Source organism: Pyrus communis, chromosome 5, assembly GCF_041283825.1.
Source record: "Pyrus communis isolate YQ-2024b chromosome 5, ASM4128382v1, whole genome shotgun sequence".
Taxonomy (NCBI): Eukaryota; Viridiplantae; Streptophyta; class Magnoliopsida; order Rosales; family Rosaceae; genus Pyrus; species Pyrus communis.
The window spans coordinates 448350-469140 of record NC_142569.1 but is presented as its reverse complement, the minus strand read 5'-3'; the positions used below and the strand labels follow the sequence as shown (position 1 = coordinate 469140).

The following is a 20791-nucleotide window of genomic DNA, read 5'->3' as shown; positions in this document are numbered from 1 at the left end:
ATGTTGGGTGTGTTATATATCTCTATCATATGTTTTGTATGTATTTGGTATGAGTCTCGTGTGTGTCATGTGTTTCACATGTTTGGTGTGTTATATATCTCTATCATATGTTTTGTATGTGTTTGGTATGAGTCTCGTGTGTGTCATGTGTTATACATCTCTATCATGTGTTTTGTATGTGATTCATATGTGTTTTATGTGTCTTGTGTATTTCATATATTTTGTGTTTATACATCTCTATCATGATTTTCATATTTTTTCATAATGTTTCATGAGTTTCATGTATCGATTTAATGACTTTTCAATAATTATCGGAATTTAAATATTTTTAGGATAAAATGTTCATAAAATTAATTTAGGATGGTCTACATAATTTTATTTTTTTAAAGTTAATTTAGAAAAGAAAAAAAAAAAGCCTAAATTCATTGTTTAATAATATGGGCCAAAAATTTTAGGTCAGAAAGTTTGGAGGAAAAAAATTATTTATGGGCTAAAACCTAAATTTTATGAACTAAAAATTTTAGGTTTTAGGCCAAGAGTAATTCTTTGTGATGAGCGTTCCTTTCTTCATATCATCCAAAACTTTATCTTCACAATTCATTCAAAAACTCTACCCTCTCTTCATAATAATAAAAAATTTAAAAAAACAATACAGAGTATAAAGTGGTAATATTTTAATTTTAGAAGAAATAAGAGACTGATGTTAAAGTTCTAGAAGGCATTAAAAATAAGGATGGGAGATCAACACATTATTCTACATTTCACACATCTTTTATTAATTTATGTTATTTAATTTTTTTTAATTTATTTAATTTGATAATCAAAAATTAAAAAAATATGTTAGAAGTACACACGCCTAAAAATATCATCCTAAGAACGTTTTACCATTGATTACCAAATAAAAATAAATAAATAAATAAATAAAATAAACCTTTTACTATGCTATTGCGGAATGTAGAAGAAGACTTAAAGTACCAAAATGCCCTTCCAATTCATACGTTCTACTAGTCATCCTGTACCTGTTACAGCAAAAACCAGAGGTTGGAGCCTCAGGCAACGTAACAATTTGTTTTTGGAAGACAATCATATCATTCATTTAAGACAACCACTAAGCAGTAAGCTCTCCCTTTTTCATTTCCTCTTGCATTTCTCTTTGTTGAAGATCGAATTCGATTTTAAGTACACGTTAAAATCGAATTGGGTTCTGATCTGTAAAAAGTTTTATAGAGAAAAAATTGCTTTTTGCAGATCAACTGTTTGCAGATGTGATTTCCGGAAGAATAAGTGTTGGAATCGGATAAGATCGAAATGGGTTTTGTGGTTACAACTCTAATCTTTGCAATGGTGGGCGTAATTGCTTCCCTCATGGTCAGAATTTGCTGCGGCAGAGGCGCATCAGCAAATTTGTATGTCTCGCAACTCAGCTAGTTTTTTTATTTTGTGAATCCAAAGATTTTAGGTATTAAACTTATTTTCGAATTGTTGATTCGATAATTTGAAGTAATTTCGATGTTAATTTGGAAACTATTAATGTTTTGAATTTAGGGATTATCAGATTGGAACTGTTAGAGTCTGTATGCTGATTGTGCAATTAAAACTGATTTTCTGTGATCAAATTTGGATCCTTCAAGGGCTAGAAAGTTAGAAACTTGGGATAGTAATTAACTAATGGATAAACTACATTTTAGTTGCGTTTTAGTGAATGGTGGATTTTGGGAAAATCTACCAAAGTACCACATAGATTGTTGGGAAATTACTAAGAAAAAGAAGAAGATTTTGGCCAGATGCTTTAGCATGGGAAACATGAAACATGGTGCTAATCATGTTGTTTTAAGTGTTTCTTGGTGTTTATGTAATGAATGCTGTCGATGAGTTACTGTGAAACTTCTGTCTATCGTCGCCCGAAGAAGGTAATTGGTGGAATGTGTGTGAAAGGAAGACTGTGATAATACTGTTCTTCATCTTATTCTATACATGCAAGGAGATTAGTGAGAGTTTTAGTTAGACATATCGAGGAGATCCCGTTGAATTTATATTGGATGATTTAGATGTTACATTCGTGAAATATGTAAAGATTTTTTATCCTTGACATTTGCATCTGCATCAAATGAGATAGGGTGTTGTTGCTTTGATGTTTACTCAAACATCGACATCTAGACTTACTGCTCAGTGTTGCATACACGATTAAGATTCAAACACTTCTGGACCTTCCTGCTGTTGGGGGCATCTTTCAAATCCCCTCACAGCTAAACGTATTGTTTTTTTCTTGTGCAGGCTCCACTTTACACTTGTTATCACTGCGGTAGTGTGCTGTTGGATGATGTATGTCTTTGACCCTTCCCCTTGATTTTTTCGGTGAATTTTTTGGAAAATTTAATCAATTTGTATTTGCTTCAGTTGGTGGACTTTTAATGTTACTCCTTTTCAAACTTCCCGCTCCCGGATATTAACTTAGCATGCTCCTTTCGTACTTGGTAGGTGGGCGATCGTATACCTTGCACAGATGAAACCACTCATTGTTCCAATCCTAACCGAAGGAGAGTGATATAGAAGAATCTGTTCTTGCAGAATTGAGCCACGCATAATTGTTTCAGACTTTCCATTTAGGATTTGGATGTATAATTTTCGAGGAGAGTTGGTTGGATACATAGGTTTACTGGCTGATGTACTACCTTGAACCGGTATATTTGTTCGCTTCATCCTCCGAAAACCGGAGTAGTCCGGTCTGTTTTCTTTATAAGTTGGACGTAGATAATGCGGTTTGTATGTACCCTGTTTTATTGATGTGAAATAAAAAAAGTTAGTTCCTTGGCATGTTCTATAGTGCATGAAACTCGAATTGCCTTCGAGTTGGGTTGTTTTTGTTTTTCCGGTTTCGTCTCATTGTTTTTCCGATTTCGAACTAATTACAGTTGTGCCATTCGTCTTAATGGTTGGGCCTTTCTTCACAGAAAATTAAGGTATTTGGGCTGCATTTTTTGGGCCGGGTGTGAAATGACCCTAACATTATTTGAGTCGAGATCCTCTCCGTATATATGTGTCCATAGTTCAAAGATCCGAGGATTCTAGTTGTAGAAGAGAGAGAGAGATCTGGGCCATTAAAAAGAGAGAGAGAGAGAGAGAGAGAGAGATCCGGTCCTTTAGGTTGTGCGAGATGGGGTAGTTAATCTTTAGACTTCGGAAGAAGAAGGAAGCCTGATATTTCTCTTTGACATGAAATGAAGTATGTTTCTCTTTGACTTATAAGGTTTCTCATGTTCATTTCAATATCAGTATCTCAGTTGATATTGTAAATTACTCCAATCTAATGTTCCGAGATGCATTATATGTCTGCTTAAGCTACAATTTTTAGTTTTTCTAATTCTAAAGATAATTTTCTATATTTTCCTCGTCTAATAAATTGCTTTACTTCCCAATATAACAAGATGAGGAAGGCAAAAAATTACCAGAGTCTATGCGTTGCCTTTTATCGCTGTGGATGATGAAGAAAAACTCTCAATCCTGGTTCGAGGCTATGCTGCTTCTAAACTCTCCTCGCTTTCATTTGCTGAGTGAAACTCAGCTAAATTAGAATCCTACAGGGAATTGGTCGGGGATTTTTTTATTTTGTAGGCATCAGCGAATAAGGATTTATTCAAACGAATGTTACCAAATTATAATCCAACAGGAAAACTGAATAACCCAAAAGTAATCCAAAACCTACGACAAAACTATGATTCATACTTAATATGGGAATTGGATTAGAGGTAATCAAGCATGTAGCTCTCTATAAATATGAGCTCTCTTGTATTACTATCCTCACCCCTCTCTTCCTTGTAGGGCAAACATTTTACCGACTTAACTGATGGCTCTCGTTTGTCCAATAAAACGTATGCCTCTCTGGTCGACGCTTCCTCACGATCTTATAGCTTCTATCGCCAAGCGCTTGTTTGCCTTCGAAGATTTTATTGCTTTTGGTGCCGTTTGTAAATCATGGAAATCAGCCGCGACCAAAGTAAACTTTACTACAAGACGTCAAATTCCATTACTCATGCTTCCGGAGAAGGAGAAGGAGAAGGAGAGCACCACCACCACCGCTACCTCTACGGTGCGTGAGTTCTACAACTTGAAAAGCGGTAAGGTATTCCAACTTAATATGCCAGAATTAGTTAGGGGAAAGTTGTGTTATTCTTCTCTAGGATGGCTAATGACTCAATCTGATAAAGACTCGAAACTCAATCTCTTGCATCCTTTAAACCATTCTCGTATCGAGCTTCCAGACGGTGAAACATTCAAGAAACATCACTCGGACTTGGACCTGTTTAATTTGAAAACGCTGTTTGGTGATTTCCTCGTAAGGAAATTTGTCTTGTCGTCGAGCCCTTCTTATTCGTCCGACTACACAGTCATGATACATAATTGGGAAAGACTGGCATTTTGTAGACCGGGAATGGGCGACCAACAATGGAACATCCTTACGAAGTCAGAAAAAGATGATCACTTGTATTTTGATATAACTTACTATAAGGGAAAGTTTTTATGCCGTGGACCCTTATGGTACAATCTTGGTATGTGAAATTGAAGATCCCATGCAAGCAAGGACAAGGGTTATTGTTCCAAAGTTGCCGACAGAACTTGGGTCCCCTTTCCTCTGCGAGAAAGAGTACCTTGTGGAATCACCAGGGGCCTTATTGCTCGTCACGCGTTCTTTTGTACCTACCGTTGAGTTTAGGGTTTTCGAGGTGCCATTGAGCAACGGAGATTGGTCCGACGGCGCTGAGGTTAAGAGCCTGGGAACTAGAACTCTATTCCTAGGTTATAATTCTTCATTTTCTGTCGAGTCCTCAAACTCCGGATGTAAAGCTAATTGCATATATTACACGAATCATCCGCCAGCACTTTTTCGTAAAGAGGAAGAGATAGACATGGGTATTTTTTATATGGAAGACGGAAGGGCCGAGGCTGACCTAAGAGAACCCATCAATTCCCTAACTCCACATTTGTGGGTTGAGCCGAGCTTTTAAATGGAATGTCTTGGCATTTTTCCACCTGCAAACTTGATTATATATGCTTCAGTTATGTCCCTCGGACGCGTAATACAGTTGTTTATAAATTAGCTTTATTTGGTATTAATGTACATTGGTTTTTATAGTATAAATTGTCATATGCATATCATATAATAAGTGATATTTTAATCGTCTATAAATTTTAAAATACGTAAAATCAAATTTAATTAATAATTTTGATTATGTGGAATCTAATCAGTAGATTTTATTCAGACAAAAAATTATGTTGGGTTTTAAGTAAAGAAAATTCATTTTTAAGAGACAATCATCAAATGAGACTGGAGTGTGGGGGACCAAATACAAAAGAGTGTAAAGTGGAATGACCTCACGATCTGTTGGCAAACGGTAGAACCTCTCCTGGCGCTCACAAAGTCACATGCACCTTTTGGCTTGGTGCCCTACGGCTCCAGGTCCCTCGTGATCCGTGCGTACACATATGTTGAAAAAAATGGAGGTTTGAAAAAATTGTTGCCATGAAAAAAAGTGTGAATTCCAGAGAAAATAAATATTACTGCTTAATTTAAACAAGACTGGCATTGCGCTGGTCTCCACTTAGAAATTGAAGCAGTTAGGCTGGGCTGGACTGGGTCCACAAACAAATAAAGACCGTTAGACTGATCGAACCAGCAGAGTCAAGCTCCGGATTACACAAACAGAGACAAAACGAAGCTTGATGTTAATGTTCTGGTCGCCCGCTACAAAAAGTAGCTACGCGAAACACATTGCTATGCAATCATGCATAGAAGTTGAAGTAACAACCATGTTAATGCAACTTAATGTTTTGGTTCGAGCTATAGTTCTATATTAAATTAATCTAAATAATGTAGAAGATAATTCAAATTTGAGTAAGAAAAGTATTCATAGAAACGCACATGTCACGAATAAGAAACGTAATCATCTTGCATCAACTTTAATTAAAATACTCTTGAACTATATTGTTGTTTCTAACTTCACTAAGCCAAAATGAATTTTGACACCAGCCACAAACTTTAACTAACCAGGCAAAATTGGCACTTTTATCAAAATGGAAGTGCTATTCGAGCAGTTAATAAAATAAATGGTACTTTAACGAAAAGTTTTCAGTACTATTTACTTTAACGAAAGACCATATTTTTAGATTAAAAATTCAATCATGATACTATTCAATTTACGATTTATTTTATTATTTTCGTTAAAATTCAAAATTTTCAAACATTTTAGTTAGTTTTCTTTAAAATGAAAGCAGTAGATAACTTTTTCTATACGTGTCAACAAAATTACAAAGTTTCCAACTTCGATAATTTATTAAATTATGGGATTCCTCGGTTGCACTAACTAATTAATCATACAATAATGAAAGTGCTTTTTTATTTTCCAGCTACGATCAAGAAAGAAGAATTAACTTTAACAAAGTTACTAACACTTTTCATAAACTCAGTGAATGCAGTATATTCTCTGTACGCCATGGCGTCCGCTTCACACCGCACCATAAGAGACGGCAAAAACAACCATACCCCTGTCGCCACCACAAATGCCATCGCCAATGGCCCCGAAACGGCGGCAGGCAACCGCCACTTACCGTCAAAAGCCTTCTTGATCTCAATCTCAACGGCCAAACATATTCCGTGGAGGAGGAAGAAGCACGTCAGCTCCCACGTGGGCCACTTCCGTCCAATGTAATAGAAGATGAGCTCATGCATCACCGCCGATACGAAAAACGACGCGAGTACTGCAGGTAGTGGGGCCAGCTTTCTCCCTATGGCACGGGTGGAGATTTTCCGGATGGGTTCGTATACCGTCGGGTGGAGGATCTTGCTCACCATGATGTTCCATCTGCGTCCCCAGAAATCCTGGAGTGAGGTGGCGAGGTAGGGTTCGTCGAACTGCGGCTCGAAATCAACGCCAAGGAAGACTCGGGCCAGGGATGCGACCAAGGCGAGGATAAGTTCAAGGCCGGTGTACATGTAAATGGAGTAGAGGAAAAGTAAGATTTTAGGGTGAATAAACTGTTTTTTGTGATACACTTGTACTGACGTTGCAAAAATCAAAGCCTTGATCACGTAGTTGAGAGTCGACTTCTGGCCTTTTGGGAGAGATTTTGAATTAGAAATTCTTTGCGCTGGATGTTCCGTCTTCTTTTCAGGGGTTTTGGGGTCGTTTCGGAATTTGATTGGAAGGCAAGCTAAGGGGATGAAATGATAGATGGAAGTGGGAGGGGTGGTGGCGAGGGGGCCTTTGTTAAAGGCAAAGAGGAGGAGCTTGAAGTTGGCAAGCCAAGCGAGGAAGAAAGACGATGGGCCACCGAGAAAAATGGTGGTGAGATTGAGAGGGAGGTAGAAGAAGAAGAATACGACGGGGAGGATGGCGAGGAGTCTGGTGGTGCCGGGAGAAGTGAGGTTGCCGACGGTGTGGCAGTAGGATAGTGATGCCACAACCAAAATCCAGACCATGAAAAAGTTTGGGATTTCTCCTTCCAATTTCATCATTTCTGTAAGCATGTCTAGTGAAACTCCTAGAGTAATAATTTTTGAGGTGGAGGAAGATTGTGATATTGTATTTATATATTCTGTGAATCGATGATTTGATGGTTTTTTATTAGACGGTCGCCTACCATGACTCTTGGTCAGAAAAGTTGGAATTCCAAGTCCAGAAAGATGTAGGCATGTGCTATAAAAAGCCTATATTTTAGTTTCATATTAATTATATTACAGAGAGAAAATTGATTGAAACGGGATGAAGAGAAAGCTTTAACTATTACTTATATGTAAATAAAGAATCCAGATCCCTTTCGGATCTAGAAAAACTAAGTGTAAAAATCAAATGATTTGGATCGTTGAAATTTGATCAAATGATTATAATTATTATAATTTTTAGAGGAGTTCCGTGTTTGTAACGGTTGAATCAAATTTTAACTATTCAGATCATTTAATCATTAGACTCAATTTTTAAGGTCCGGATGGATCTCATTTCGTAAATAAATACTTTTAAGGATCAGAATAATAATTAAAGGCATCAAATAAGTTGCTTTTTCTTTTGAGTCAGCCGTGCGGAACTATGTCTTTAGAAAAACAAACTTTACGACAAATATTATCACATTTTTAGGACATTATACTAGTCGTATACAGAGAGGTGAAATGCTCCCCGGCCAAGCTAGAAATATTATTTAACTCTATGAATCTCGAGTGTTTCTGACACTTCTCTTTGAATTAAGTTTACTTGTTTCTCGAAACAATAAAAATAAATGACTTTACTAAACCAAAGTGTGAGTGGTGTTGTTTGATGATGGGTATTAGCTTTAATTTGGGGAAACTTGTTTATTGGCGTTGGAAGGAATCGAGAAAAACAGATATTAATATGGAGCAGCCCGCCTTTGGTCCACATGCAAATTTGTTTGTTTTTTTTTTTTTTTGGGTAAACTGGGAAATCTATTCGACGGCAAAGATGCCAGAACGTCCAGTGATGTTCTCTTCTAACTCTTTAGGTCGAATTTTCAGAGTGAATTTTGAGCGGCCCATGGTATTCCCCTTTAAAAGTCTTCAGCCATTTTCAAATTACCTCATCTGAGTTGCCAAACAAGTCATTTGTCTGATAAAGAAGTTGTATTGCAATCATTATTCAAAAAAGTATGGTCTGATTTGTGGCATGTGCAGAAGCTTCCCGACTTGACTCAGGGTGCCGGTCCGACTTTTCAAGGCGCTTATTCTACGTCACTGATTTAACCGTTTAAAGAAGTTTTAACGAAAAATTCTGAGTATTGTTTATTTTAACGAAAAATCATATTTTTACATTAAAAGTTCAATTCTGGTCTCATTCAATTTACTTTTTATTTTGTCCTTATCGTTAAAATTAAAAAATTTCTAACCATTTTCATTAGTTTTTCTACTAATTAAGTACTTCCAAATCAGTTTTAATTAGGTCGTCATATCAAAGTCATGACTTTCTATATATTTATGATTTATGATTCTATTACCGTGTGCTCATTTTTGTATGGTGGTGTCTTTTATATATTATATTTTTCATTTTGTCTCAAGCCGCAGGTTGAAAGTATATACAAATGACATCCAAATTTATATAAAATGGATTCATCATCGTGCCTTAATTCATTGACGCAATATCACAAAGTGAACATTTTATATGATATTATATTATTAAATTGAATAATTACGGTGATGACGAGCTCATTCTATGTAAATCATTATTCATTCAACATCTATTTGCATAATACATCGCGTTTACAATGTGGAGCAACGCTAATTCAACAGCTATTTGCATAATATACCGTGTTTACTGCGGCCATTTCCAGTGGCGTTTCAAGTAAGGGTCAAACCTGGCGTCTCCAATTTAAAACTTGTGACAACATCAACACCCAGCAGCAATTTTCAAAACCTACTCCTCACTATTAGCAGCAAATATTCTCAAACGTCCACAAAATTCTGGTAAAATTCTGGAAAATATAACACGAACGAATGTCAGCCCTCCGCCTGACGGCATCAAGAGTAATGCAACTGAATTTGAGTAGTGTAATACTGGAAAGCATCAATCAGATTACAGCTGTTTGAATTACCCTAACTTGAATTACCATAGAAAAGCAAAAGCGAAATAATATTACTAAACAACGCTTGGCACAGATCATCATCAAACAGTTCGCTACATTCCTTTCGGTACTTTACACCTCAATTACAAGACATTTTCAGACGCAAAGCTGTATAATATCGGTTGCTTTAATGTCAAAATTAGATCAAAACTACAAAATGTCAAATCCACAGAACCATACCATTCCGAATGTTTCCGAATTTCATGCAAATTCGATCTGCCACCTCAGTCCTCCAATCGTCTCATGTTACTGGTGCTGCTCGTATATCTGCATATATGTCTCGGACAGTGCAACCATTTGGGGAAGGGTTTCGGAGACGTGAAGGTCCTGCATCTCATACCTGAAAACAATGCCACAAGTTAGCCCTTACATTTTTCATTTTCTTTTGGTTTATATTAGGCCAACAAAATACGGAATACGGAATAGATTTTACCATTGTTCTTCGGACTTCCTTTGTACAAACACCCTGTAGGAACCCTCACCAGGTTTACCGTCATGTACAATGTTGGCAATGAGATCATACTTTGAGCGCAACCTCTCACTCTCATTGGTGGTTGACAATGGGATGTAGTCTTTCAATTCGAGATTCTTCACAGGAAAGTTCACTGAAAATTAATTCAGATACAAAATATGAGCATTACTGATTAGTCCAATGCAAAATATTTCGATAAACATATAATCTCACCTAAAGTCGGATTCTTCTCCACAAAGAAATTGTTCTTTGTAAAACGTTGCATGTGGAGAATAAGATACTGAGGTAGTCGGGTGACTCGATACCTCATCCTTGATATGCGAGGTCGGACCACTTCAGTGATAGTCTCTCCATCAAATTTCTTCAGAATGTTAAAAAGTGGGACCTAAACCAAACCAGACAGAACTGATAAATGCAAAATACATTTTGAAAAGAAAACTCAAAATAACAGTGCTATAAAACATTTAAACAGGGAATGACCTAAGACTGATGAGGCATGCACGAAGGGCATGCTTTGGAATCTTCCGAGGCTCGGTTTAGTATTCAAGGAAAACAGAAAACCATTGCGATCAAATCAAGTAACGATATGGAATTAAATTAACCCCTTAGTTCAAAGAAACAACTATCCTCCATTCTGACCAACAAAAATGAGGAATTGCCCAACTACCCACCTAAAAGGCCTACACATTTATAACTACCCAAGATACATTATTACAGACTCCGACTGAAAGCCATCTAGCAAGTTGGACAAATGGCACCATTTAAAGTCGATGTATGTATTATGCAACTAAAGCAAATTCCAACATATTTTATTTAGCCCTGAGAATCCCCTCCACACGCTAGGAAAAAGTTACTCAAGTTGTCATACGCATGAAATAGTGTTCAAGTACCTGGGGTATTATATTTTTCTCCATCACATCTTTGAAAAGCGGTGGTGGGGGCAAATCCAATCCAAGCATCAAGAAAGGCATTTTGTAAGTTTCCTTAACAATACCATTATTTTCAGTAGCAGCACCTGTATTCTGGTCATCACCATTTTCTATTCTCTCAATACCTTTATTAGGAATCTCCTTCACAACCTCCAGTTCCCCCTATTCACAGAATGTTACATATTATAATCTCAAAAACAAGTGCAGGTTAAGTTGAAGCAACAACAATACAGCAAACAAAGGAAAATAAGAATAAGAAAGAAACCTGAAAGCACTCAAATATGATGCTGCTATTTTTCTTCGAAGTTCTAAGATCTCCATGCAACTTATTAAGCAGCCATGACATGAATTCAACTGGGTCAGACTGTGCTCCAATTCGAAACCTTTTCTTACTGGCTTTCATAACTGCCTGTAGGAACTCGTGCGGACTGACCTGTAGACATTACCAATTTAGAACATATGAACTTTTATGTTTAATAGCAATACCTAGTGACATGAATATGGAATCTACAAGAATCAAGATCAAACCTGTCCCTTGAAATTTCGTGCATGCCATATCTTTCTCGTTAGCTCCCCAAATCGATGAACAAGCGGAGACTTGCAGTGTTGATAATTCTTAGGGATAAGGAAAAAATTTCTTAGAGGAGTGACTCTCATTAAAGATTGTATGGTGACATTCACGAAATCAGTCTCCTTAATGTTATTGAGCCCCACCTGTTTTTGGCAAAATCATGAAAACACAGGTACCAACAATTAGGAGCCAGAACTAACACCTCACTCGCTGTATCTTGCTAAAATACAAGTTGTACTAAAGTGCACCCATCATACAGATCAATTCCTAATAGATGCTGCAAGCATGAAAATACAGTACTTATGTGGTTCAACACTATCTAGTCTAACCTTATCGATGAGCGAGAAAATCTATATAATCTAACCACTGGAATCATGCTGACTGGTGATTCCTTCGCTCATATAAAAGTCTATCAAGACTGTCAAGCAACTCTAAGATAGCTCTATTTGTTGGCTAGCCACGTAATAGATTTATCATAGCTAAATACTTATTTGGCAAGGAATAAAGGTCCTTCCCCGAGTAAGTTAATACAAAGGAAAGGAAACTCTATAGTATTCACCACGTATGGAATTGAGAAAAGCAGCAAGAGAATGCATATGGAATCTTGTGCAAGTAAGAACAAAAAGCAATACCATTCCAGGAAGGTAATCGGAACCATCAAGTGCCCTGGACCATTGCTTGTTTTTGTCAATCTGCTCCACTTGTTCCTCAGTAAACCTGCATATAAAGAACCAAATGAATTAAAAATTATTTATTTAAGCATGCATACTTAAAAGATACTCAAGGAAGACCAGAAAAATAAGAAAATGTAATCAGACCTTGGGTTTAGGACATGCCGAATATCATCCAATGATGGGTCACTTATTTCATATCCATCGGGAAGGCAATACACTTTCTCCGTTCGAAGATTGATATAAACATGGTGTCCGGCTTCAAGGCTATGAGTATATGCATGGGACTTCTTCCCTCTGCCTTGATAATACTTCCCACAAACCAAACATGCATAAACATTCAAATTTGACAGGGACAGAGAGCAGAACTTCTCAAAATCAAAATCTAAAACCTGGACAAAGATAAACAAGCAATCAGTATCAATACACCAGATACTTTTGTCTGAACAATACACATACAAGCTGGAATACCATATTGTAACAGCTTAGAAGAGTAATATACCTGGCGATTCACGGCATCAAGATACGGGCAATCCCTCCTGACCTCGATTTCACGTCCCCGCCTTTGGTAAAGTCCTTGTTCAAGGTCATCATCATCATCATCCTCTACTTCTTCGACTTGACCCCCATTTTGTACGCCCTTTTGATTATCGCCACCGTCCCCATTAGAGCCATTCACAGGTGGCCTTCTGTGGTTGTCCTCGTCGTCCACATCGCCATAATTAAAACCCGGAAGTAGAGTGCCTTCAGAGGTAGGTGGCGGCAATGAATGCTCATTTAGTTGTTGCCTTTTTGGGTCCGATTCAAACCCTTCCACGTTCACACTAGCATTACCTTCATGTTCCCTCTTAGAGCTCATTCTCCTAACCCAATTTAAATCCCATTTCAAATATAATAGAAACAAATTAGGGAAAAATCAAAATTTGAATTTCTGAAACCCTAGATGCATATCACGACGCAACCAGCAACAAGCAACAGAAAGATAGAAAACAGTTCTAATGTAAAACCTATAAAAAGTTAATAAACAAGAAAAAAACAGTCGACTGGAAACTTAATTGCAACATTCCGAGTTTTAACAGCAAAAAATAAAGCATAATGCTCTGTTTGGTTGCCAAGAAAACGCGGGAAAGTGAGAGAATCACAGTGTTACCGTTACGTGCGTTAGGATCTTTCATTGCTTGATCGACCGAATTAAATTGAAAATATCTTGAAAATTACATGTGTTTGAGAGAATTCAGATGAAATTAGCTTGGCGAAGATTGCAGAATTAGTACCTGGACCAGTTTGGTGTTCGCAGTCGGAGAAGACACAGCTTTCGATTTTGTTTCGAAGGAAAACTGGAAGGGAAGGCTCAGTCGAGACTCGAGAGGGAGTAGAGGAGTAACGGATTGGGCTTCCCGGAACCCTTCAGGGTAAATATGGGCCTAATACTTAATAGGTCCAAAGAGAAGTCCTGGGCCATTTTTTAATGTTATAGTAAGTCCGCTATGTGATGTTATGAATAAATGTATTATATCATTAATCAATAAATATTAGCTTGTTTGGATATACTTTTAAAATAACTGAAAGCGCTTTTGGTGAAATTTTTTTTGAAAAAATCATTAGTAAAAATATTAGTAAATCCTGAAAAAAAAAATTTAAAGTGCTTCCTGAGAGAAGCACATAACTGGTGCTTCTTGTAGAAGGCACTTAAAGTGTTTTTGGAACCCAAAATATTTTCTCTAAAAGCGTTTTTATTCATTTTAAAAGCATATACAAACGATCTCTATGTGTTAAGTTAAAGTTGGAATTATTTCATGAATTATAGGAATGTAGTTTCTAAATGTAGTTAGTGTTCATACAACCCTATTGTAATATTTTACATAAATCAATACACGAGCCATATTTCTACCTAGTACTCTGTAATTATTTGGCTTTAATTTGACAAGTCATATTACTACAATATGTGTTATAATGAATGAACTAGTGACACCAACATGTGTATCGACATAACATTTGCATTAAAGAAATACTCAAATAATACCTTGATCATAACACATGACGGAAAAAGGAAGGGAAAAAAAAAAAAACAAAACAAAACAGGAAAGAAGAAGTGCAAAAACCTACAAGGAATCTAATAGAGCGTATATAAATATAGTTCTAGAGTGTAGACATAGGGCAGAGCCACAATCCACAATTTACTCCGTAATTATTTGGCTTTAATTTGACAAGTTATATTACTACAACATATGTTATAATGAGTGAACTGGTAACACCAACATGTATCGATATAATATTTACATTAAAAAAATACTCAAATAGTACCTTCATCATAACACATGACGGTCTAATGCTCACGTTTCAAAAATCAGCCACTCAAAACCTAATACTATCATGAGATCAATCGAATTCGGAATTGGAAGAGGGCTAGTGCCATAGTGGAAATCAAGTGTTTTTGTGGCCCTCTTTACTCGAGTAGGCTCCCCCACTCCTTTTTCCCCACTCGCTCATAACCCTACCTAAATGGAAAAAGGAAAGAAAACAAAAACAAAAGAAACAGGAAAGAAGAAGTGCAAAACCCTACAAGGAGTCTAATAGAGCCTATATAAATATAGTTCAAGAGTGTAGACACAGGGCAGAGCCACAATTTACAAACCTCTTGTATTAGTCTCAACCCTCTCGTTATTTCTTCTTAAACAGTTTCTTTGAGTTACAGACTTGATGGCTCAGTGGTCCGATCTTCCTAATGATCTCGTCGTCTCCATCGCCAAGCGAGTGCTTCTCTTGGAGGATTTTATTGTTTTTGGTGCGGTTTGTAGATCATGGAAATCCGGCGCGACCAAGGAAAACTTTACTAGAACACATCAAGTTCCATTACTTGTGCTTCCGGAGAAGAAGGGCACTACCCTCCGTGAGTTTTACAGCTTGAAACATGGCAAGGTTTTCAAACAAAATATGCCAGAATTAGTTACGGGAAAGTTGTTTTATTCTTCCCTAGGATGGTTGATGACCCAGTCTGACAAAGATTCGGAAGTTAATTTATTGCATCCTTTAAATCATATGTGCATTGAGCTTCCAGACGTTGAAACATTTAAAAATCTTCACTCGAAAGAAGAACATCGAAAACTGTTTGGTGATTTCATCGTAGGGAAATTCGTCTTGTCATCAAGCCCTTCATGGACATCGGATTATACTGTCATGATTCATAGTTGTAAAAGACTGGCATTTTGCAGACCGGGCTTGGGCGACCAACAATGGAACATTATAGATTCGTCGAAAACAAATGATCGACTATATTTCGATATAACTTATTATAAGGGAAAATTTTATGCAGTGGACTACTTCGGCGAAATCTATGTATGTGAAATTGAAGATCCTAAGGCGCCAGCAAAAACAAGGGTTATTGTCCCAAGGTTGCCGTACGAATTTAAAAGCCCTTACATCATTGAGAAACTATACCTTGTGGAATCGGCGGGGGCCTTGTTGCTCGTCAAGTGTCCTATAGAAACCACTGAGTACTTTAGGGTTTTTGAGGTGCCAATGAGTGATGGAAATTGGTCGAACAAGGAGGTAAAAAACTTGGGGAACAGAAGTCTATTCCTAGGTTGTAATTCTTCATTTTCTGTTGAGGCGTCAAACTACGGATGTAAAGCAAATTGCATATATTACACGAATCGTCCACTTCAACGTCAACAAGGAGAGGACATGGGTATTTTTAACATGGAAAATGGAAAGGTCGAGTCGTACGTAAAAGAATCACTCAATTTCCTAACTCCGCATTTGTGGGTTGAGCCTAGCTTATAAATGGTACAGATGTGCAAAACCCTAAACCGTACGTTCAGGCATGCAGGCCATGTAGATCACGAGCTCCAGAAATGGCAACCGATAGATGAGTCTATGAAATCCCATCCTCCGTTGCACCCCTATTCTATGCATGTGGGTCAGTTAACGAAATCATTCCGTTTTTTTATTTTAGTTTTTATTAGTTTAGTGCTGTATATAAATGAAAAGTATATGGAAAAAGGAGTGTGAAAAGTGTGAAGAAATTAGTGTACATTGAATGTCCCCGGCCGAAGGGACTTTCTCCCATGTCTTTGCACTCTATCTTTAACACAAGAAATCAAAACTAAAAACGAAATGATGATGTTGTCTCTAACACAAAAACATGTACACTAGGAAACGAACTAGGAAGAAGAAAGAAGAAGAGAAAGATTTGGAACAATAGAGAAATGTACACTCTGCGCTTATCTATATCAGGCCAGATCGTCAAATAGAGAGTTCGTTATTTTGGTTAGTACCTTTAAATGCGTGAAAGAGAAATATGGGGGTTTGACCATTGAAATCATAGGACTCGTTTAGAAGTACTTTTAAAATAACTGAAATGGCTTTTAGAGAAAATGTTTTTGAGTTCCAAAAACACTTTAAGTACTTTCAAGATTCACTTGTATTTTAACTAAGAATTGGTTTCAAAAATATTTTCACCAAAAGAGTTTTCAATTATTTTAAAAACACTTCCAAACGAACTTGTAGTTTACTTACACTTTTGTTCTTTGTAAGAGCAAAACCGAGAAATTTGCCATGTTTAAAGGATTTATGAGGTTATTACTGAGTGGAACAATGAGAGGGAGAAACTTCACTACTAATCTGAGAATATAGGGTAAGATAGGCCCACATCCCCACTGAAATTTTTTCACCGCATTTCTTTCAGCTTTAAATTCCGCACGGAAGCAGTCAATTAACACGAGAAAATTAAGTTAATCATACAAACAATTGTAATCCCGGAGAATAAGGAGAGTTGTGCCAAAGCAAGCAAAGCTCAATTTGTTAACCAACATACACCTAGTAAGCAGTGGAATATTTTTCACAGGTTTACAACGAAATGCAGATCATGTCAGCTTGGGAAAACAATGGACAACAAATCGATAAAACGGACAGACTTTTACGCCGATTGCCAGTCTTTTCGGATATCAAAGGTGTAATTGATCTCCAAGTAGCACTTGTTGTCATCGTCAACAAACTGCACCACAAAAGTAAAAGGTAAAAATGTGAGACAGTGAGCGGAGTTCATGTCCAAGAGGGCTTTCAATAGTGGGGGCACAATCCTAATGTATTTCATTCTTGTTCATTCTTTTCGCATAAGGGTACGGTTTTCTGAATCTGCTTTGAAAGATCTGAGGCTTTGGAAACATCAAGCGCCGGTTTAACTTACCTTGCTTCGAGCTGAATAAGATCCCCTAGCAAATATGCCCGAGGGGGTTGTGTCCTCAGGCAACACATGTGTGTAAGGCTCTGACTGTGGACTAAATGTTCCAAGCATCTCTTTTGTGCTATCAACTGCGAAGAAAATAATCCGTGAGAACAAAAACATCGAAACTCCTTAAGGCTTATCTATGCTGTTACATAATATGAATATGCGTGTGTGTGTGTGTGTCAGAGGGAGAGAGAGAGAGAGAGAGTACCTTTCACAGCAGTTTTCCAGACTGTGTTAGTGTATTTGAGACCTGAAACAATGTTATTGCTGACCTGAATAGTGAATTCGAGGCTGTAACGGCTACCTTCTTTCAAAGTAAACCACAACCCTTTGGGATTTCCGTTCTCAGGAATCGGAAGAATTATATCAGATCTGCCAGGGGATTTAATTGCAAGGCTCATGATCTTAACATCTGGTTCTAGAGTTTCTGCACAAACACACAGAAACACAAAGTAGTTCAATCAGAAAACATAAAGACCGCATATTGCTAGCCAAAACCAGTGTCATATTCATACAACGAAAACATTCGGAGAGAAATTAATCAAACATTACAAACATCTCTTTTACTGAACGTTGAAGATGCATCGATAAACAGATAAAGATATAAAGCAAAAGCATGCAGACAACTTATATACCTTCTAAAACATGAAGCAGATTTTAACTAACCCAATCAAAAGATTAGTTTAGACCAAAATTTACTCGCATTGCACTAATCAAGCGCACAATGTACGAATCAAGCCAGAAATATTAAAAATTACAGTTTTTCGCAGCATAGAACATGTTTGACCTCTGATGTATACAAGAAAGATAGGGTTCTAGTTGACGAAAAGTTCGTTTTCAGTTCCAAAATCTAAAAACTGAAATGGTTATCAAGCGGAGTCATAAAGTCATGAACTTTAGGTGTAAATTAAAGGGGAAAATTCAAAATTTAGTAATTTACACACTTTGATGCTCCATTATCCATTTGACAAAAAAAGGAACTCGAAAGTAAAAGAATTTGGTTAGTTATGAAGATTACCTCCAACAGAATTAACATCTACACTCCCAAGAAGCTGTTCCTTCCACCTCCTCAAGCTCTCATCGTCCTAAAACCCCAAAATTATCACCACAAACAAACAAACAACAACATTAGACAGAAACAAAACCACAACACCATATTCTTCAAACACAGACAAGAAAATTAATTTAAACACGAACCGCGTCCTTCTCAATTTGTTCTTTGAGAGTGCACTGAGGCCCCAACTCAATCTTCTTTACTTCGTCATCGTCGTCCTCGTCCTCGGTCTGATAGAGGGAACCCTCGCTGGGTTCTCTAACCAACCCTGTGGACGGTTGATCCGCACTTGCCCCACCAGTTTTCGCCATCTTGTCGGAGACCTCGGCGGTGTTTTCATCATCCAGCCCCATGTTTTTGGAACTCGAAACAACTCCAACGGCCAGAGACATCAACAGGCCATCAACCCCAAACAAAAAGATCGAAGGGCACAGAGAATGTAGACCCAATGACCAAAGTATTATAAGTAGAAAGTGAAAAAACAGAACAAAATAAACAAAAAGAACAAGACAAAACACCCACTTGGAAGAATCCCTGTGGGAAACAACAAGAAATGTGGGAGATAAAAGCCCAATAAAATATGAGGGAATTTATTAAAACCCAGAAAAGTAGACAGAAGATTAAGAAAAACCCAACAAGGAAAAACCTTGCAGCAAGAAAAAGATAGCGGAAGTGGGAGAGAAGGGATTGTTGAGGAGTGTTCAAGGAGAGAGGAATGGTCGTGTGGTGATCCGAAATTTAGAGAGAGAGAGAGAGGGGAGAGAGAGAAGGGTGGAGAGATCGTGAGGGTCACTTACTTCTTGCAGCACTAGCTTCCACGAAGACCAGGATTCGAGGAGGGCTTTTCAATTTTTGAAACACAGAAACGAAGACATCGGATGAGACAAGCTAAAGCCGAAGAAAGGTCGACCAAAGATAGCAACTTTGACCCCTTCTTCTTGTGCGATTTTTATCTTTCCCAGTTTCACACTTTCACCATGCGTTTTTGGACGTGACAAGTACATAATCATATTAGTTAGAGCACATAATGTAATTATATTCTCTTAAGCACTTGAGCTCGAGTTTATTTTATATTTAAATGGTCGTGATGTAATGTTTACTCTCTAGCTATTACTTTTTAAAATTGTAGCTTTCAATTAAAGGTGCAAATAAAAGAGATCGATCAAATAAGTATCTTGATCAAATAGCCTATTTATATGTGCGAATGATTGATGGAATTTGAAACCACCATAAGATGGTATAATTTTATTTGTTAATTGATATGTGAGTCGTGACTAATAATGTGGCACTATACAGCCCCACAATGCTTTATAAAATTCATGGGCAGATCATTTTCCGTGCATGAGCAGCATGGCAGTATTTTCAAATAATTTGGGAGGTTAGCCTCTGATGATGGATTTAAATTTCTTGGCAGGGGATTATTTGAATTTATTTATTATTTAAAAAAAAAAAAAAAGGAACACTGGTGGCAAGTCATGATTATTCACCCCTTCCCGGGGTTGGGAATACTTACAGAAACATTTCAGCTTCCTCCTGGCCACAAATCTAGCTTCCACACCAGCAATGAGTTTCAAATCCGAGACCGCTATTTTTTAGTTTTAAGAAAGTTTCGTAATCCGCTATTTACCACTGGACCAATAGTTCTGGGAATTATTTGAAATTGAAAACTACTTAAAAAACTAGAGGATCCAACGCGGAGGAATCAAAGCAATGATTGGATTCTGATTGCACCCTATTATTGGAATCTAGTCAACCTTTATATTAGGCCATTTCACAGAAAAAGTTGAGGTAGGAAAATACATTTCCGGTGATATAAAAAGCTAATCATACAGTGGTATTCACGTCAATTTCTAACGTAACAGTACATAATTAATTGAGACTACTGCTACAGTTGTATCCCCGATGGATGGTCCATCGTGCTCAATACTGGCTATAAATTGCCGATACAAAGGTGGCTCTCTGCTGACAAACAATAAAGCGTATGCTAGGTGTTCATGGAAGGAAATACAGCTCGGATGATTGTGAAATAAGCCAATGAAATAAAACTCAAGACTTTATGGGGGAGACCACGACGTGTTTGGAATATTTCGTGATTTCAAATTTGAATTCACAAAGCTGGTCATTCAAATTACCAGAGAGCAAAACTTTCGTGAATTCCTTGATTATCCGAACTTTTGTGCCTAAATCTGGACAGTCCTTCAAAATTCGATGGCAGCAAATGCACCATGCCCATTTTCTTTTTTGCT

The 20791-nt window shown here is 37.2% G+C and overlaps 5 protein-coding genes across 6 annotated transcripts; 2 read left to right on the top strand and 3 right to left on the bottom strand.

Annotated features, from left to right (window-relative positions):
- The first annotated feature begins 1000 nt into the window (after positions 1-1000).
- Positions 1001-2685, top strand: LOC137726065 (V-type proton ATPase subunit e1). Its single transcript, XM_068464927.2, has 4 exons — positions 1001-1115; positions 1249-1406; positions 2275-2322; positions 2479-2685. Exons 2-4 carry the CDS (start codon positions 1309-1311, stop codon positions 2543-2545), a joined length of 213 nt encoding a protein of 70 aa, XP_068321028.1. The 5' UTR covers positions 1001-1115; positions 1249-1308; the 3' UTR covers positions 2546-2685.
- A 3621-nt stretch (positions 2686-6306) lies between these two features.
- Positions 6307-7662, bottom strand: LOC137727095 (long-chain-alcohol O-fatty-acyltransferase). The gene has a single exon (XM_068466028.2). It carries the CDS (start codon positions 7520-7522, stop codon positions 6392-6394), a length of 1131 nt encoding a protein of 376 aa, XP_068322129.1. The 5' UTR covers positions 7523-7662; the 3' UTR covers positions 6307-6391.
- A 1523-nt stretch (positions 7663-9185) lies between these two features.
- LOC137726207 (uncharacterized) lies at positions 9186-13658 on the bottom strand. Of its 2 annotated transcripts, XR_011067602.2 has the most exons (11): positions 13536-13658; positions 12764-13124; positions 12409-12653; positions 12223-12307; positions 11548-11733; positions 11285-11452; positions 10981-11181; positions 10304-10475; positions 10052-10223; positions 9799-9958; positions 9186-9468 (listed from the first exon to the last, which is right to left on the bottom strand). XR_011067602.2 is itself a non-coding variant. In XM_068465095.2 (10 exons), exons 2-10 carry the CDS (start codon positions 13118-13120, stop codon positions 9865-9867), a joined length of 1680 nt encoding a protein of 559 aa, XP_068321196.2. In that variant the 5' UTR covers positions 13121-13124; positions 13536-13658; the 3' UTR covers positions 9608-9864. The 2 variants fall into 2 exon arrangements, 1 of the variants encoding a protein (XP_068321196.2); XM_068465095.2 differs by lacking the exon at positions 9186-9468 and having other exon boundaries at positions 9608-9958.
- A 1303-nt stretch (positions 13659-14961) lies between these two features.
- Positions 14962-16044, top strand: LOC137726882 (F-box protein SKIP23-like). The gene has a single exon (XM_068465833.2). It carries the CDS (start codon positions 14962-14964, stop codon positions 16042-16044), a length of 1083 nt encoding a protein of 360 aa, XP_068321934.2.
- An 894-nt stretch (positions 16045-16938) lies between these two features.
- Positions 16939-19489, bottom strand: LOC137727006 (rho GDP-dissociation inhibitor 1-like). The gene is made up of 5 exons (XM_068465960.2): positions 18689-19489; positions 18510-18576; positions 17700-17918; positions 17450-17574; positions 16939-17257 (listed from the first exon to the last, which is right to left on the bottom strand). The coding sequence occupies exons 1-5, from the start codon at positions 18935-18937 to the stop codon at positions 17180-17182; spliced, it is 738 nt and encodes a 245-aa protein (XP_068322061.2). The 5' UTR covers positions 18938-19489; the 3' UTR covers positions 16939-17179.
- Between the last annotated feature and the right edge of the window lie 1302 nt (positions 19490-20791).

Coding starts and splice junctions, on each gene's coding strand:
- LOC137726065 (XM_068464927.2), top strand. CDS start 1,309: ATGGGTTTTGTGGTTACAACTCTAATCTTTGCAATGGTGGGCGTAATT. Junction 1,407..2,274: donor AGAGGCGCATCAGCAAATTT/GTATGTCTCGCA, acceptor TTTCTTGTGCAG/GCTCCACTTTACACTTGTTA. Junction 2,323..2,478: donor GTAGTGTGCTGTTGGATGAT/GTATGTCTTTGA, acceptor CGTACTTGGTAG/GTGGGCGATCGTATACCTTG.
- LOC137726207 (XM_068465095.2), bottom strand. CDS start 13,120: ATGAGCTCTAAGAGGGAACATGAAGGTAATGCTAGTGTGAACGTGGAA. Junction 11,453..11,547: donor CACGAAATTTCAAGGGACAG/GTTTGATCTTGA, acceptor TAATGTCTACAG/GTCAGTCCGCACGAGTTCCT. Junction 10,224..10,303: donor GGAGAAGAATCCGACTTTAG/GTGAGATTATAT, acceptor ATTAATTTTCAG/TGAACTTTCCTGTGAAGAAT.
- LOC137726882 (XM_068465833.2), top strand. CDS start 14,962: ATGGCTCAGTGGTCCGATCTTCCTAATGATCTCGTCGTCTCCATCGCC.
- LOC137727095 (XM_068466028.2), bottom strand. CDS start 7,522: ATGCTTACAGAAATGATGAAATTGGAAGGAGAAATCCCAAACTTTTTC.
- LOC137727006 (XM_068465960.2), bottom strand. CDS start 18,937: ATGTCTCTGGCCGTTGGAGTTGTTTCGAGTTCCAAAAACATGGGGCTG. Junction 18,577..18,688: donor AACAAATTGAGAAGGACGCG/GTTCGTGTTTAA, acceptor TTGGGGTTTTAG/GACGATGAGAGCTTGAGGAG. Junction 17,258..17,449: donor CTTATTCAGCTCGAAGCAAG/GTAAGTTAAACC, acceptor TTTGTGGTGCAG/TTTGTTGACGATGACAACAA.